The 17,772-nt window shown below is 40.9% G+C and overlaps 1 protein-coding gene across 7 annotated transcripts in view; it reads left to right on the top strand.

Moving 5' to 3' along the window:
• Positions 1–17,772, top strand: part of TENM4 (teneurin transmembrane protein 4) — a 1,563,774-nt gene that overhangs the window by 1,464,191 nt on the left and 81,811 nt on the right. For all 7 annotated transcript variants that reach the window (XM_017735917.1, XM_017735920.1, XM_008634916.2 and 4 more), the window contains one exon: positions 6,544–6,760. In XM_017735917.1, the coding sequence (XP_017591406.1) occupies positions 6,544–6,760 (217 nt within the window). The remainder of the gene's footprint in view (positions 1–6,543; positions 6,761–17,772) is intronic.

The raw sequence follows: 17,772 nt of genomic DNA, 5'->3' as shown, positions 1-17,772 counted from the left end.
CATTTAAATCCTTTCCCATCTGAACTCTCCCAGTAATTCATCCAAAAGCATCACAGGACAAGACAGTGTCCCCACAAAAAGTGATAATGTTGCCTGATGAATGGCACAGAAAGAGAACTGAAAGATAAGAACTGGATGAGGTGAGGGAAACAGTTATTTGTATAATCAGTGCATTTTATTCTTTTGTTGCCGGTGGAAGTACTCCCATGGGAGACAATGGGGCTTTATTATTTTTACCTCCTAGTTTTGCTTTGCCTAGTACAGTTTCTCACAGAGGCTCATCCCACTGCAGTGAGTGACAAAAAGCATCATGGTCTTTAGCAGGAGCAATCCCAGAGTTTGTCATGTATGCTCTCCCAGATTCACCCTAATCAGGCTCCTTAAGCTCACCTCCCTCTGCCTGCCTGTCTGGCTGGGGCTCCCAGTGTGCATCACGGTTCACAGAAAGCTCTCTGTGTACAAACAGGTCCATCCCTACCCATGGCCTGCCTGTTCCAGCCTGACACTTGACACGCAGCACCTGTCAGAGTCTGCTTAAACACATAATAACACCTCTGGCTGCAGGTTATTTGCATTCTGTTGGTGATGTTAGCATGACGGATTTTTGTTGCAGCATCCATAACTCTGTAGAAATACTCAATTATTCAGTCTCAACGAGCTAAGACACTGCCCATTAAATCAGCCAACACAATTGTAGGGCTATGAAAAGTCACAGCTAATTTGAAATTTTATTAGCTGTCAGCCGATCTTGTTCGCTGCTGAAACAGTGTCTCAAAATCAGCCCTTTGCGTCTGTACAAAGCTCTAATCCTTGACACCTTCTTGGTGCTGTGTGGCAGTGAGTGAGGAACCTGATTGCAAAGGAGGAATCAGACTGCTGTGGGATTTGTGAGCTCTTTGCAGCCATCAAGTGCAGCAATAGCTCAAGGAATGCCAGGACAGTAGGTAGCCCCATTGCTGCTGAAGAGGATTTTGCAGGAGTTTCAAAATTTCTCGTTGGTTTGGGTGGATGTATTTTTTTGCATGCATCACATGGACAAATATCATAAAGGACATGATTTTCAGAAAGTGGTGGGTCACAAGCAGTGTTTGAAAGCCAAGTAATTTTAGCTCCTCTTAAATTTGGCATCCAGGTGACTATTTGTGGAAGGCAGTTATGATACGGAGTATCTCGTGAAATTCCTGAGTGAGGTCAGCATCTCCATCTGTTGTCATTATCTAATGTAGCTGTCTGGGTAGTCATAGTGAGTGTTTAAAGTCAGTCAGTATCAGGTGCTTTCCAACTGGTATTATGCAAATATTATACTTGTTAGGCCAAGGTCCTGCTCCAAGAAGACACAGATACCTTTGGAATTCAGCCCCTTCCATGAAACAGTGCTCCCATGGAGAAAAAGCTGAACATACATTGCAGATGCAAAACTTTAATGAGAATTGTGGTTATTTCATTGGGTTGTGCTGACACTTCAGAGCCCTTTGGGACTGGAACAGATGTTTTGTGAACAGAAAATAAAAAGACAGTCTCTACTCCCAGGGAGTTTGCAGTCTAAAGCAGTATTTTGAAGAGCTCACTAATGGGATTGGTGGATTTGCAATCTTTAAGGGAGTCAGAGCATCATTCTAAAAAAAAAAAATTGCAACTTCACCCACAAAATACAAGCTAGATGAGCCATCCCAAAGTGAAACTCACTCTCTAGTGATATACAGAGCACAGATTATCTGATAAAAATGGTCTTGGTCCCCTAAAATATATTGTTGGCTGAATAAATTGGAGCTGCTTTATCCTCTGGCAGAAAAGGAAGGGTTTCTGCTGAGCCTAGTTCATTCTCCTTCATGTCCCTCTCTGAAGGGAGTGAGACAGGGCTCACAACATGACCTGTAGAGGTGCCATCCAGTCTGATTCATTCTATGATTACATGCGTGTTAGTGAAAGATGCAAACCATTGAACACATTATTTACCAGATGTGACAGTGTCTTTCCAGTGGCTCCCTTTTCACAACAACAGTGGTTTGATTCACCCCATGGTAATGCTAAGATCAAAGAAGGTATTTATTGCATGGCTTCATGCAAAGGAAGTGGGACAAGAGTTTGGGTTTGGTTTTAGCAGGACTGCCAAAAGGACACACACATGTATATAGGATGCATAAAAGGTCTCAAAGATGTAAAAATTCCTATTGCATGGAAATAAGAAGGAACACAAGAGGTGTCTTAAAATCTGGCTTAGTAACACATCTCTGAATTAATTTGTTAATTGGAAGGCATCCATGATTGAAGCTGTTTCTCCAGGGATCCCTTAGAACTGATTGTTGTATCCAACCCTACTCAGCATTTTCATAATTGTCTTAGAATGTAGTTTACGTCTCTCTTGGTAAAATTTTCAGGTCACCTAAAGCTCAGTGTGGTGGTAAATAATGTATCCAGATCATTTTGACACAGAGTGATCTGACTCGCATCACTGCAAGGTCATAATCAAACAAAATGTATCTTAATGCAGCAAAATGCAAAATAGCCCTGGGAACAAAGAAAGGATGTTATACTGGAGGGTTAAGAGATTCTTGAGAAGCAATGACTCAGAACAGGATTTTGAGGTCACTGGAGGTAATTGTCTCAACATGAGTTCTCAGTGCAAGGGTCTTGCACCTTCACCTCTGTGAACCTTTGAAGTATAGAAGCCCAGCAGCTCAGATGTGGTCTCTTTTCTGCACCCAAAACTGCTGACACAGTGCTGTGTCCAGTGTTGGTGTCCACACATAACAGATGTGAAATTACTGGAAAGAGATCAAAGAATATCATACACCAAAAAAAAGTCCAGTGGATGGGAAATAAACCTTACAATGAGAAGTTGGATCTTCCTCAGCTGTTCAGAAAAAAGATTCGGAATGAATTGTTGCTCTGTGTGAAGGTACTTGCACATGGAAAAGGCATCAGAGCATGCAGGGCAGAAGGAACTATTAGTAACTTTTTGGACAAAGGCCAAACAAGACCCAGTCATGGGATACTGGAGTTAGACAAATCCAACCTTGAAATAAGATGCAGGTCCCTAGCAGTAATTAAGCATTTCAGAAGCTTACTGGAGGAAGTGGTTGACTTACTATAATCAGCTCTCTTTGATATACGAGATATTTTTCTAAAATACAGGCTTTAATCCAGTTCTGGGTGGGAAAAAAACAGCCTATGGGTATAAGAGGTCAGACAAGCTGATCACAGTAGCCTTAAAGCATATGAATTGCAGTAATCCCCCTATGCAAGACTTTAAACATTTCACAGAGATAATTCAGCAACACATGTGTTCTCTGCTCTGGAATGCCATGGTCCTGTTACAGTTATATGAAAGCAAGGGAGCTGTCACTTTTTAAAACCAAGAGCTGTATGAAGGTGTCCATAACTAAGAATTTACTGTGCAGCCTACCTATGCTCTGGAAGCTACTGGAATTAGGAATTAGGAATCCACATGGGTCTCTGTGGCTTTGCTGCTGCAAAACTTGGGGTGGGGAGGGCGCTGATCCCATGTTCACCTCCCTCTGTTACCTATCTCTGGAAAATTCGCAGTGATTTCTAACAAAAATTCACCTTTATGCTTTATGAATTTCAAAGGTGCTCTGTATTACAACTTCATATTGTTCTGTGAGATCGTATCTTGCCGTATTTTCCTTTGCTGATGGTGCTGGCTTCCCACATTTGTTTTTGTTGAATTGGACAGGTAAAGCCAGAGTTCTGTTTTGCTCTGATTTTATTTTTGATTAATCCATGCAGCTCCCTGCACACCTTGCTCTTCATGGGTCAGGAGCTTCTTGCAAATGTCACTTTATCCTCACTCTTCTGGCAGATCCAGTGAGAGATGTCTGGGTATGAGAAGTCATAGCTGTGTACAATGTCATTGTATCTCCTGAGAATTCACTGGAGGGCACCACTTGGATGACTTTTGGACCATTCAATTAAAAAAACCCAAGAAAACAGTATTCACATGGAGATATCACTACTTATGACCTGGTTTATAGCTTAACTCTTGATGTTCTACATGACTCAGACAAAAATAGCCATTACATTTCCTAAGCTAAAGAAATGCTTTGTCCTGAAAGTGTTCTTGGTATTAGAGGAAGTTGAGTAGCTAAATGCCATTTCAGCCCTTGAGTGCCTTGATGAATTTAGGACATCAGTGACAAGCCTTTCTGGTGTAGTTGTCCTCAATTTGTTCCATAAAGGTCCAAAACAAATTAGTTGAAAGGCTTATCTGCAGATGAGTCCTCATCATTCTCACCTGTTCAAAACATTGTCCTCTGCATCTATTCTTCAAACATTTATCTACAGTTTCATGCAAAGACAGCATTTTCTTTCTGTCTTGCAGCTTCAGGCACCAAAACACATTTCTGATTACTAGAAAAAAGACAGGTTAATGAAGAGGTATGGTACAGCTGGTTTGCCATCCTTTCAGCCAAGTGTCTGTAGCCTTAGAAAACATTATTAATCTGTGGGAGAAAAAGACAACATTTTACCTTGCTTGAAACTGTAGTCAATATAGTAACAAGTCTGGTTTGTTGTTTCTTTTTCTTTTTTTTTTTTTTTAGTAGGTAGCTGAGGCTAGGCCTATTACATCTAAACAGGTCTGTATTCTGGGAATGGTCTCTCAAACTCCATCTGAGATTTGACTTTCCAGAATCCTACTGATCTAATCTTTTTTAATGGGCAAAGAAACTCTAATTTGTTCTTTTTCATTACCACTAGTCATCAAGAGAAAAGGCCAGTGGGTGGGTTTAGTGTCCGAGATGAACATTTTTGTGGCAATTTTGCAAGGAGTTATAAAGGTGTAGGAATATTGGGATGGTAAGGGTAACACATGGGATTTTCCAAAGCACTTTTTCTGGCCTAATGGTGCTCCCATTATCATTAATGGCAAGTGCAGAGCACTTGTGGAAATGACCCAGTGTGTGTATGTGTGTGTGTGTGTACATGTGCATGTACATGGAGCAGATACTCACTGTCTTTGACCTACTTGGACACAGGAAGCTCTGGGAACCCTGACCAGGCTTGCTGTTCAGCTTTCTGCCTCTGAGTAACCACATGAAATGATGTTGTCAGTGCTGTTTTAAACACTAAAATATTCCAACATTGGAACAGGTGTAACAGAATCCAAGTCCATGATGTGTGAGCCATCTTAGGTACCAGAACAATAAAAGATAAGATTCCACCCTATTGATATTGCAGTAAATACAAAGTAATGCCAATAGCATTAGTGAAAGGACTTCTAATTCATACTGGTAAAACTGGGACAAAACTGAAGCTCACAAGCAGTAATAATGACAAACTGTTTTAATTTACTGTTTCTTTGAGATAAAAAATCCATTATTCTGAAATCTAAAGATTTTATCCCACTTCAGAAGGTAACTACCTCTCAGGACAGCATTGCTCTCCAGGCACGTTTGTTTCTTGCCTCTGTGCTGGAGTCTTTAGTAGGATGCTTGCTGTAAAGGTGGTTTCTCTGATATATGGAGCTCCTAGCAACTACACAGAGTCCAACCACTCATTTCACATAGCTCTGTGAACAGCCATCACATGGTAGTAATTTTCATTCACTGTCAAACTGTCTTGCTTGAACTGATGAGTTGGAAGTGAAGGGCTCCATATCCCATTACCCCAGAACAAAAACATCCAGTTCCCTTATCTGATTTAAAGATCTGTCTTTACTACATGCTAACAACTTTTATTGCTAAATGTGATGCTTCATCAAACCCCTTTTGAGCTTTTTTTTGTATTTCCTTTCCTGTCACTGCTTTTTACTGTGCTGTTTGCAATGAGCAGTGGCATCTCAAAATGAATGGGAAGAAGTTGCTATAGCGGTGGGAGGGGAAGTGGCACTGTCTGTGCATTTGATGGCTTGACAGATATGCAAACCCTCATTTTACTGGGGTATGCTCAGCAAGCCTTTTCCTGTGTGTCCACTGCTATTATTGTTGTTACTATTAGTTTAATGGTGCTGAAAGTGCAAGATTTATATCCTGAGAGTTTGAGGTCATCTGTTACTCTGTGTCAGTATCAAATCAATGTGACAAAGGTCAAAAGAGATCAAACCTTCCCAGCAAAGTCTCCTTTACTTTCTGTTCTATTTTACTGGATTACATGTATAGATCCCTCTGCCGAACCTGGTAGCTTTTGTGTGATGCAATGTGTCTGTGATTTGTACAAGGAGCAGGATCAAGGTACAGAAGTTGTGTATATTGGTAAAAAAACCCACAACAACCCTTGGGGGCTCTGGAGTTATCCAAGTGACTGAGTTGTGGAAGAGCACATCCTAGGATTAATCTAAAACACACGTTTTTGAGGGCCCAGTCTAATACATGAGTTTTCATATTTTACATACTACTGCATATTTATGTTACATATTAATGTGTATTTTAGGTTCCTTATTGTGACTTTAAGTGAACATGCCTTACTCAATGTAGATGAAAATCCGCATTTCTGTATTGTGTGCATTGGAAAGACTTCTTGCACCCTGAACTCTGCAGCACTCCATGTTACCATTGCTCTAAAACGTTCCTTACCCTTCTGTAGATGGCCTGGTGGATTGCATGGACCCAGACTGCTGCTTGCAGCCACTGTGCCACGTTAATGCGCTGTGCCTGGGCTCCCCGGACCCCCTGGATATCATCCAGGAGACGCAAGCCCCCGTCTCCCAGCAGAGCTTGCACTCCTTTTATGATCGAATCAAGTTCCTGATTGGCAAGGACAGCACTCACGTCATCCCAGGGGACAATCCTTTTGAAGGCGGGTAAGTGAATTTTTGAGTTGATTCAGTAAGTGGTAAACCATAAGCCACGTGGCCATTTTAAGACATGGGGGGCAGCAAAATGCAGAATATGAAAATTGTTTAAATGAAGTAGATACCTGAAGAATTTTGTGGCTCATGTAGTCCTGCTGACTGTCTCTTCATCTACAATTTCCTCTCAGCCAGTAAGGCAAAATGCTTCTCTCCCAGCACATACGAGCAGTTGCATGTTTCCTCACTTTCCTTATTTCAAGGATTGAAAGGCATCCATTCAGCTCTTCTAGATCAAGTGACTGACATTGTCCACAAGTGTCTCCTAAACAGCAGTGACAGATCTTCCTGTGACAGAGACAAAAGAGAAGGAAACTAGAATGCTATTAGCAATCAGTAGTGTGAATATTAGAGACCTCAAAAGAACTGAGACAGCACATGGTCCAGGCTCATGAGAGCGTTGGGTTGTTAAAAATGCCACTACTCTTTCGGGATCTTAAAAGACGTCACACATTCCTGTAAGTTCTTGAAGATCTTACAGATCTGGATAAACTCAACCATTGCAAGGGTTTTCTGCTTAGTTGGCTTATCTTTGTAATTTCAATTGCCTGTTTCACCACCTAGAAAGCTGGACCTTTGAACAGCTCCTCTGGTCACCCTGGAAATGACGGTGCTTCAGCAGTGGTCAGTGACCGATCTGTGGGGAAGCATGGGAGGGACCACCTGGGACCCAGTTATTCTGGGCAAATGGGACTGCCTGTATTTGCATGTGTGGATATGCCCTTTGTTCAGTAGCACTATCACTGAAGCTCCACCAGTTGCTTTTGAACAGACAGGTGATAGTATCCCAGTTATCCATGGAGCTGCTCAGTCTCTCCATGAAAATACAGTAGCTTCTGGGGGCAAGATGAATTGTTTTCATCACTCCTTCCAGCTGCTGGCTTAAAAGTTTGTCTGACAAGAGGGAATTATTCTTATGGAGGGCTCCAGTATCCTGCCTTAGGACAACCCTCTCCCTTTGCTGCTGGGGTGATTAATGAAGCCATCTCCTTCTTGATGCAGATCAGGACTGTAGACTGCTGATCATGGAACTTCCTACATCTTTCTGTCCCAATGCCATCATCCTCACGGGGTAGGGTTGGAGTTGGATCCATGTCATTTGCTGTGAGCAGTCCCCCATGAGCAGGCAATACAGAGGTGACATGGATCTCTGTGACCTGTGTGTCTGGTATCCTGCATGGGCACCAGTGGCACAGGCACACTCATCATTTAGATCAGGAACTACAGCCTGCTCTTCCGGGCTTCTCTAGGTCATGGCTGACTGGTTATCACCCTGGGGGAACCCAGGCACATTTGCATCCCTGTGTGGCCTGTGCAGAAGTGGCAGCAGTGTGAAGGAGATGACTGAATATCTCTGCAATATATTTCCTGAGCTTCAAAACCACAGCTTAGCCACTCTTCAGAGAGAATAGCAGTGCAGATCACCTAATGGATACAAATAAATGAATGTCTCGTGACAGCTAGCCTTTGAGTGAATTTATTATTGAATTACACTCTGGCTTTTTAAGAACAAGCTGAGCTGACAAGCTCTCTCACCAGTGCAGAAGAAAAAGAAAGACAATGATAAATTACCCTGACGGATAAAGGCAAAGACCTCGCCTCTTCCCAAATACCAGCAATTATATATTATTCATGTTTGGGAAGGAAAAATAATCATTGCCCATATTGAAATGAGTGTTTATGATGATAGAGCAAGTAGCTAAATTAAATTCTGAATGTGCAGAATGTCTTTTCACATCATTTTGATGAATAGATAACAAGTACTCATCTACTACTTGGTCATTCTTGTATTGATTTTGAAACCACTTACTCTTGCTGTTTGCTTTGTTGTTTTTAAAGCCATTCTTAGTTGTCCATCACCATAAGGAGTAGCACAAGATGCAGTGGTGTCAAGTAGTTGACTATAAAGTAGGACACCTGATATATTTGTTCTCTTTTGAGGGACAGTGTCAGAAAATGGCAAGAGCAGGCTAAAGTACTGATCCACAGAGTCTTTTATGCTAAGTGTTGGCATAGGTTAAAGTGCCTCAGAAAACCATGTGTAGAAATGGCGCTTTTGTAAAGAAAATTTGAAAAGAAGTCAGTCAGTTTTGAAGTAAATGTGTTTTATACCCCTCCTTTTTTGAGACAGATTGGGTATATCTACTTGCTGCCAGTAGTATCAACCTGTTCTGATTACTTGGGCAGCTAGAAATAACCATCTGAGTTACATGGAACATCAGAGAGCAGCATCTGGTATCAACTGCAAGAGTAGTCCCTGATTCCCCTCAGGTCAGTAGTCTACATACAAAAAGTTAGTTAGTTTTGATGGTTTAAAAATCTGATCAGAATTAACTCTGCACATTTTTTCCCACTACTGAGTGACAAGGTATCTGTAAACATGTCACTCAACCTTTCTGTGTCCCGTTTGTGTGCCAGGCAGTACAATATACCTTACTGATCCAGGTGGAGAGGGTTACACGACACAGTTAGAAGCTCAGAGAGACAGGTATGCTATAAATGCCTGTGTGCACTGTTTTATTGTGAATAAAGAAATAAATGGGGTTTTTTGTCAGAGAGTTGAACTGCACTGATACCAAGCCCCATCAAAACCAAAACTGTGAGTACTGATCATGGCCAAAGAAGAGCTAAGAAAATAGGGGAGGGGATTGAAGTGTTTTTTCAGAATGTGTTGGTAGTCCAGCTGGTCAGTCCTAAGTTATTTCGAATAATATTGCTGTGTTTTCTTATTATCTTTGAGGGAGTTTGCCCAGAGAAGCTGTGGCTGCCCCATCCCTGGAAGTGTTCAAGGCCAGGTTGGATGGGGCTCTGAGCAACCTGGTCTAGTGGGAGGTGTCCTGCCCATGGCAGGGGGGTTGGAACTGGATGATCTTTCACGTCCCTTCCAACCCAAACCATTCTATGATTCTATGAATATGTTCAAAGCATCTTCTCTTCTCTTTTCACACATTTTGTCCCATTCATGGAGGGCTCTGGGTTCACTCCAGCAGATCTTTCTGAGGTTCTTCCCAAGGAAACCAAGGTGCTCTCTCTTTTCTCTATTTTTCCATCAAGAAAAGTGCACCTTTGATACAGTAACGTAAGAAACACTTCTTTAGTTGAAGACAAAGTTAGGGGTCAAAAAACCCAAACTTACCAGGTGTGGCTTTTTCCTGATGATTTCTGCTGAGCTGGCTTAGTCCAGCCCATGGCTGTGGCCCAGCTCCTGGCAGATGCAGTTCCCTTCGGCAGGAGGAAATTCTCTGGGTTGGATGCACCCACTGAACGCAGACACCCAGAAGCGATGCAGGAGCTTAGGGAGCACAGCCGTTCCATGGGTTAGGACAGCTTGGAATGCTGCATCTGTTTAAAACTGTGTCATAGAGATTAGACAGCATCCAGTGTTCTGAGGGTGAGCACTCGTGGCACAGCATGGAAACAAGGTCATATTTTTCCATATTTTAAACCAAGCTAACACAGCAAGTCTTCAAACCCTCTTCTTCCCAGTTTTATTGTCTTCCAAAGGCATCATTCTTCTTTTGATGCTTTCTGCTTAAATGAACTCCTTATTAGGTACAAGTCATAGCTTTTTGAAATACAGAATAACAAGGAATTTTTAAAAACTTACTGGTTTTTATTTTGGCAGTTAATCCCTTCAAGAGGGATTAAGAGCAAAGCATACTTCTAAAATTTACCTTTCCTATATACAGGGTGCTTTTTTTTTTCCCCAATGTTTGCCCTTGTCTTTTGATTTTGAGTTTAGCATAACATCATTCCCATATAGTTAATTAGTGCAATATATGCAGCTGCTTATGTCAACTTTGTGGAATTTGTACCTGCGGGACTTCATGAAAGCAAAGCTCCTGTCCATACTTATGTTCTTTTCCATAACACAGATAGTGTAACCATGATGTAATTATATTCCTCTTTCATAACTGTCAGTAAAAGGAATTTGGTTGGACTCAATGATCTTCGAGGTCTTTTCCAACCTTAATGATTCCGTAATTCTGTAAATTCTGTGTGCAGTCATTAGAGAAACTGGGGTGCAGCTTTTAAAAAAGTATTTTAAAAACATTAGATGTTTATGAACAAGCACAAAGGAAGGAGTAGGATCTTCCTAGTGTGATTTGGGCATGCTGCCGGGGTCCAGTGAGGCAGCTGATAGAAATGCTGCACCATCCTGGAATTAAAGGGTGATACCTGTGTCCCAAGGAGCTCTTGGAGCGTGCAGAAAACAAATCTCAAGCCTTCAAAACTCGCAAGCATGAAAAAAAACCTCCTAATGAGCTACGTACTTCCCAGATTACAGAGGTACTGATGTGCACTTTTGGATTTAGGAGTCTAAACTATGGTGTGGGTGTTGATGCATCCTCTTGGATCTGCACGTAGATATTTGATTAATATTTGTTCAATACTTACGGTACTTTCCTCTGAAAAAAAGCCACCTTATCAGGAAGAGTCTGTCCTTTGAGTATGACATTTATTTGCTAAATTGGTTGAAGCCTCCTATATAAAAAAGCAGTTTTATAATCCCAAACATAAAATCTTATCTATTTTATTGGACATTTTTTTCCTAGTTCCTCTGGATCATTACAAATCTATCAGACAGCTTATATGTAGTTAAAGAACTTTCCCTATGATCATCAAAAGAGAGATCATTTTATAATTAACCTGGAAATAATGTATTTTTCCTTCTCTTCTACTCAGTTTTGTTTTCATGGTGCCTCAGATTCAATGAAAGGAAGTGCTTTTATTCCTGTTCTTCTGCAGAGCTGAATATGTGGCCAGAGCTTACAAAATAAATACCAGATGTAAAATACTGTAATAATACAGAACTGCTAAGTTCTGCAGACATTTTTAGTGAAGACTTGACATGAGTACATTATTCATCTCTGAATGTTATTGCAGCATAAAGTCTTTACCTCTCACAGAACTAATGGCTATAAAATGACTTCTGGAAAATCATGAAATAAGCGTAATTTAGTATTAGGTGGAAAAATTATCTTGCACCTTATGTACTACTGGACACTTGACTTGGATTGTACAGACCTAAAAAAATATGAGTATGATTCTGTTTCTTTGATCCCTTATGCAAAGCAAGAGAGTGTTTCTTTGGTTGTACTGGAGAAAGGGAGAAAGTCATCAACTCCTAAAGCATTGGTCAATCACATTGTGAGTAAAAGGATTCTTCACTGAAACTTTGCAGTAAAGCACAGCCCAACTTTATTATGTGTTGCATTTCCTATAAAACTCTGTTCTAAAATACTTTCATTTAAACAGTTGGAGCCAGTTTTACAATTTCACAGACGTCATCAGCATCTTTTCCTCTGCTGAGTAGCCTTCCCATATCCCTTTACCCTCCTACCTTACCATTATAGCTCAACTGAGAAATCTTGGGATGCTAAAATAGTGAGTCAATGAGGCATAGAGACACAAGGTGCTTTGGATGGCAGGAGTGGCATCTCTTTCCAACAGTGGCCAGATTGCTTGGCAGATCAGAGAGGAAGATTGTGCTGTCATAAAGAGAAAGGACACACATCAAGAAGGTGAATAACGTTCAATTCCTGGGAGAAGTTTTCAAAGCAATAAGGGCCTGCGTCTTTCAGGAATGGAGCCAATAGGGAATTCTTGTGACAGCAATGATCATGGGTTTTCTAGAAGTGATAGGTGGTCCTCAAAAGAAACTACATCTTGTTACCAAGCTGTCATGCAATAAAGATACCTCCTTTTCCTTTTGGAGGTGCTACAACCAGCAGTCACTAATAGTGCTGAAAAAAGGTGATGCCCAAGGAGATGTTCGAGAACCATCAGTTTATAAGTCTTCACAGAGCAGAATGGTGTCAGGTACATGCAGTGGGAAGCCTGAGGAACTGAACAGCAGTTGGTCACAAAACGAAGTCCTTGCATGTATACTAAAAATACCAGATGAAGAAGGCCCACTGGTTTGATACTGTCAAGTTAGACCAGATCTAAAGAGGCAGCAAGAATAAAATCTGCATCTAGAGATGTTAATATAAATATTGGTTGATAAGCACTTTCTTTTTTGACTTCAAATACCAACTTCATTAGCCACATTTGTAAAAGTGTCTGAACATTTATGTGGCTTTTTCCCCTGTCCTTCTTCAGACAATTTAAGTAATGGGTTTTCATTGGAGCTTTTCATTCACTTGGCTTTACTGTGTCTTTCATGGAATATCTAAATACTGTAGAAGGCTTCTTGCAAAAGATTAACAGCTAAGGACCATGCCCACATAATCATCAGCATCTCCTGATCCTTCAGAGGTGGGAGCTTATAAGTACCTTCACTGAGTAGGTTAAACAAATGGGGCAGGTGCAGTTTCTTGCTGCAGACAACTTAGAATTGACTTTCTTTTACTGATTCTGTTCAGAGCTCTTAAAAACTTTCTTCTTCATGACCCATTCTCCTTCTCCAGGGTCCCTGTTCCATCAGCTGCTCACAAAGCAGAATGAGAGGATCTGTTGCAAGCCATGTCTGTCAGTGCCACTTAGCAGGTCCCCGTTTGGGATATGGTCAAACGTTAGTGCGTTTAGTCCCTTTGCCACATTGACACTGGTGTTGTGGTGCTTCCCTTAGCGCCACGGAATTATTATTATTATTTAGAATCATAGAATTATACAATTATTATTATTATTATTTAGAATCACAGAATATTTTGGGGTGAAGGGGACCTTTAAAGGCCATCTAGCCCCTGCCTTGAGTAGGGACTTCTTCGACTCTGTCGGGTTGCTCAAAGCCCTGTCCAACTTGGCCTGGAATGTTTCCAGGAATGGAGCAGCCATGACCTCTCCACACAGCCTGTGCCAGTGTTTTACCATCCTTATCATAAACTGCTGCTTCCTTAAATCTAGTGTGAGTCTCCCCTCTTTCAGTTCAGAACCATTATTCCATGTCCTATTGCATTGGGCCCTGCTAAATCCAGCAGGATTGTATCCCAGCTGCCCAACATATGCCAAACCCTTTCACAAACTCACTTGTGCTATCCATGATAGTGTGGCTGTCTTTCTGGATGGCTGCTCTTCAGTTTTCATTTCCTATATAAGGCTGCCTTTTTTCTTTTTAACAAGGAGACCTTCAGAAGGATCATTTACATTCTTTTTCCTAACCTTAGTTCCTTAATTCAGATGGCAGCTAAGAACAGTACATAGGTTTTGACTTTAAGCTTTTCTTACAACTAAACTGCGCTAAAAAAGCCAGATGGATTGACTCAGCTCAAGGAAAGACTGTCAGGAGGTTTTTCTCCACAGCTAAGAGGCAAGTGGGCAGGGCTGTTTTTATAGACCGCTTTTGAGGGAAATACTGCCACAAGCAATGAACTTGAATGTCTCTGTGTCCTGATCTTTCCTCTTCTTCTTTTGTCCTTCATCTGCCAGCTCAGGCGTTTTCTCTGTGGCTGTGTTTGATCATGATGCCCTTAGCTTTTACCTGGCATTCTACCAAGTGTTCTATATATCCTGGTACTAGACTGCCCTGAGGTTGTTTAACATTAGACAGGCACATTCAACCCAAAATGGACGAGGTACATATTGTTTTATCCTCTTACTCTCCGCAAAAAGACCACAGCCAAAGCTAAAGCCAAGAGATTGTAACAAATGGCTGTACTTCTAGGCACTTAGCCTGAGCATATCACAGATGAGTGCCATGAGAATGTAAAAATCCCTCTGCAAGGGATTATCAGATTACTACAATTATTCTTCTTATGTCTCTGTAAGGAGGGGATTGTTATTTTGCAGGTAGAGTAAAAAGACATAAACAGACCAGCTGACATGACTGCTGTCATACAGAAAGGCTGTAGCAGAGGAAGAAATAGAACTGAGATCATCTAATTTCATTAATAGCATTCTTTCCAATGAAATGTAACTTTCTAGATTTTTGTACTATGGAGTTCTGTTGAAGTTTTATCCCGAGCAGAAGCATGAATCATATATATATATATATGTGTATTCTTATATATACCAATAAAATGTGAAAGTGGTAATTTCAAAGAGATTTATAATGTCAAATTAAAATATTTATTATTAATAACTTGGCTGAGGATGGCTAAGCAGTCATGATAACCATTTTTGCACATCTGAAACCTTTAGATGAAGATGTCCAATGAGTTATGTTGGAAGTATTTTGAGGAGTAACAGAAATTAATTGGAGTGAGATTTCCCATGACACCTATCCTCAATCAAGGAAAGAATATACATTTCTTGCAGAAAAAGTGGGATTTAGGATGTATGGAATTTCTTTCTTACAGTGAAAAATGATTAGGAGAAATAGTATTTCTTTCTTACAGTGAAAAATGCTTAGGAGAAATAGTATTTTTCCCTTATTTCCAAATGCCAAGCATAGTGTCACCAACTGTGGTGACAGAAAACATCTGTGAGTGAAGTGCATTGGAAGGACCAATGTCTAAGTTGTGAGGCACTGGATCAGAGTTAGTACTAAAGACAAATCTTTAATGTGCTTCTATAAAGTGAAATGGCTTTTGTGGAATTTTCTGGCTTCTGTTCTAAGGATGGTTTTGTCTGCTAGAATTTTGCTGACAGCCTGTCAAACTTTATTTATCTGTGAGCAATAGGAACGTAAAGGCATCAGTGCGCCCCTATCTGTTGTGCCACTGTGTCCCAGATCTTACCAGAAAAATTTAATTTAATTTTCTTGAGACTAAAGGATGACTTCACAAAGCAACAGTGTAAAATCGTCTGATGCACCATCTGGCATTGTAGATAGCATTTTGACAATAATTTGGTCTTTCAGGCAAGTTTTTATGGACAAATTGAAAAAAAGAAAAGTCTAATTAAAGAAGAGGAGAAATGGAGACTGCTTTTCCTTGTAAAAGAAGAATCCATACAGACTTACGTAAGAGTAGTGAAGGAAACAAAACAAAACAAACAAATGAAAACAAGCCAAAAACCAGAGGTAATAGGTGGAATCTATTAATAATTTAATGGAAAGATGAGGTTCAGGTTATGAGAAATCGAATTTTGCTCAGCTGCGGAAGACACTCTGAACTAGCAGGCCTGGACTGATGGAATAAATCTCTTCTATTAACATGAGAGATAATTTTATGTAAATGTATTTGGAGACCTTCTAGCAGAGCTGAGCATCTTAGCAGTACCACTTAACATCTTTGTAGGGTAATTGCATTTAGACCAAGGTCAACTGAAGGAAATAGCTGACTAAATTAGCATTAACCAGGTTCCTGGGGGGCTTGGGGCCTTGTAGACACTCGATCTTGACTCCAGAAAGGACGTGTTGACACTAGAGAAGCCAGCTGCTTCCAGTGTGCTGTGTGTGAACTGTTTTATTCAAGTGGGGCAAATTTTATCACCCAGGAAAGGAGAAGATTTGAGTCTCATCAGGGACAGTCTGGGCTTGAGTTTTCCTCCAGTTTCCATCCCCACCTCTTTTAAAGGGATTCAGATCCATGCATCTTGCTCCAGCTTCTTTTTATTGCTGTGGTTTGGGAATGATGTCCCCTTAGCGGTAACATCTTTCCTTATAACATGGAAATAAAGCAATGGTTATAGTCCTCGGGAGGATGGGGGATGCAGCTGGGCTTGCTGACAAGCTGCTTCTCTGAGAAGAGACAGCCTCCGAGTCCATGAGCACGTAGGTGTGCTAGCAGAGTTGGATGAGTGCTGGGGAGCATTGGCCAGGATGGGAACTGAGTCTCTTTCCCAAGGTGGGGCATCAAAGCTGCATTTCTACAGCTTCCAAGGTGAGAGGAAGTTCTTTGTTTGCCCACATTGTGCTGGTGCTTGTTGTAGAAATAGTTGTCAGTGATATATAACAGAGCAGATGCCTGTGGGTATAAAGCGCATCCACCATTTACTGAGCTGAGGGTCTGGGCCAATGTGCTTGCAGTGTTACTTAGAACTTTAAAACTGCTTGGACATGTGTTGTGTGTAGGGCAGCTGGAGAGACACCTGCAACGTGTATTTTTTCCTTTACTTGCTTAGAACTCTTGGAAGAAAAAAAAAAAGAACAGGTGGAAGCGTTCTTCTTGGGTTCACAGAAATGTATGATCTTGTTCCTATTATTTGAAAACATTTGTAGTCACAGTGTTTACTTGAATATGCGATACAGAACACCGATTCCTTCGCACTCGGGTCTTAGTATTCATGAAACAGTTTGCAGTGATTCCTTGTCTTCCACAAAACGTGCAGCCCATTTTATGAAAAGCTGAGAGAAGGCAGTTTCAAACCCTTTCTCTGGTCTCTCTGAAGGATGGAAAAGAAGATGGGTCAGAGTGGAGCAGATCATTAAAAAATCTGGGAAGAGAAGGCCTAGGTTCTGCTCTTGGCTCAGAGATGTGCTCAGACACATTCACTTTACGCAAAAATTGCACTGCAGATGGTGACGTGTTGACTTCATTGGGGTTATTCCAAGCATTGACATTTTTCCAAGCATTGACATTTTTCCAAGCATATTCCATGGCATCATGATCCTTTCAAGTTATGCTCTACCTGTGTTTTAGAGAGTGATGTGCATAGTACTGTAATGGATTATTATTTTTCATTTTTTGTATATGGAAAGCTGAGTTAGAGCCCTTAACAGGAGAAGCAATACAAGTATTAAGGATATTATTCCCCCCATTAGCCCTATCCCTGAAAATGTTCAAGGCCAAGTGAATGGGGCTCTGAGTAAACCAGTCTAGTGGAAGGTGTCCCTGACCATGGCAGGCAGATTGGAACTAGATGATCTTTAATGTCCCTTCCAACCCAAACCATTCTAGGATTGTAGGATTATTAGCTACAAACTTAGTCCAAGTCTTTTCCTACATGGCTCCTAAGAACTCCATGATGATACATCAGAGAAAACTCAGTGACATAAAAATCATTTCCAGTATCTAATTTTCCTGTGACCTATTCCAAAATTATATATGAATCTAGTCACATCTTAGATTGCAGGCACATTTTGGCATCGCTGTGGTGATTTTCGATAATATTGGAGCTCTCCATTTAGATCAGCAGGA

Source organism: Corvus brachyrhynchos, unplaced genomic scaffold (genome assembly GCF_000691975.1).
Source record: "Corvus brachyrhynchos isolate BGI_N302 unplaced genomic scaffold, ASM69197v1 scaffold44, whole genome shotgun sequence".
Classification (NCBI taxonomy): domain Eukaryota; kingdom Metazoa; phylum Chordata; class Aves; order Passeriformes; family Corvidae; genus Corvus; species Corvus brachyrhynchos.
The sequence above is the reverse complement of the archived record's forward strand: the minus strand, read 5'-3'. Positions and strand labels throughout refer to the sequence as shown.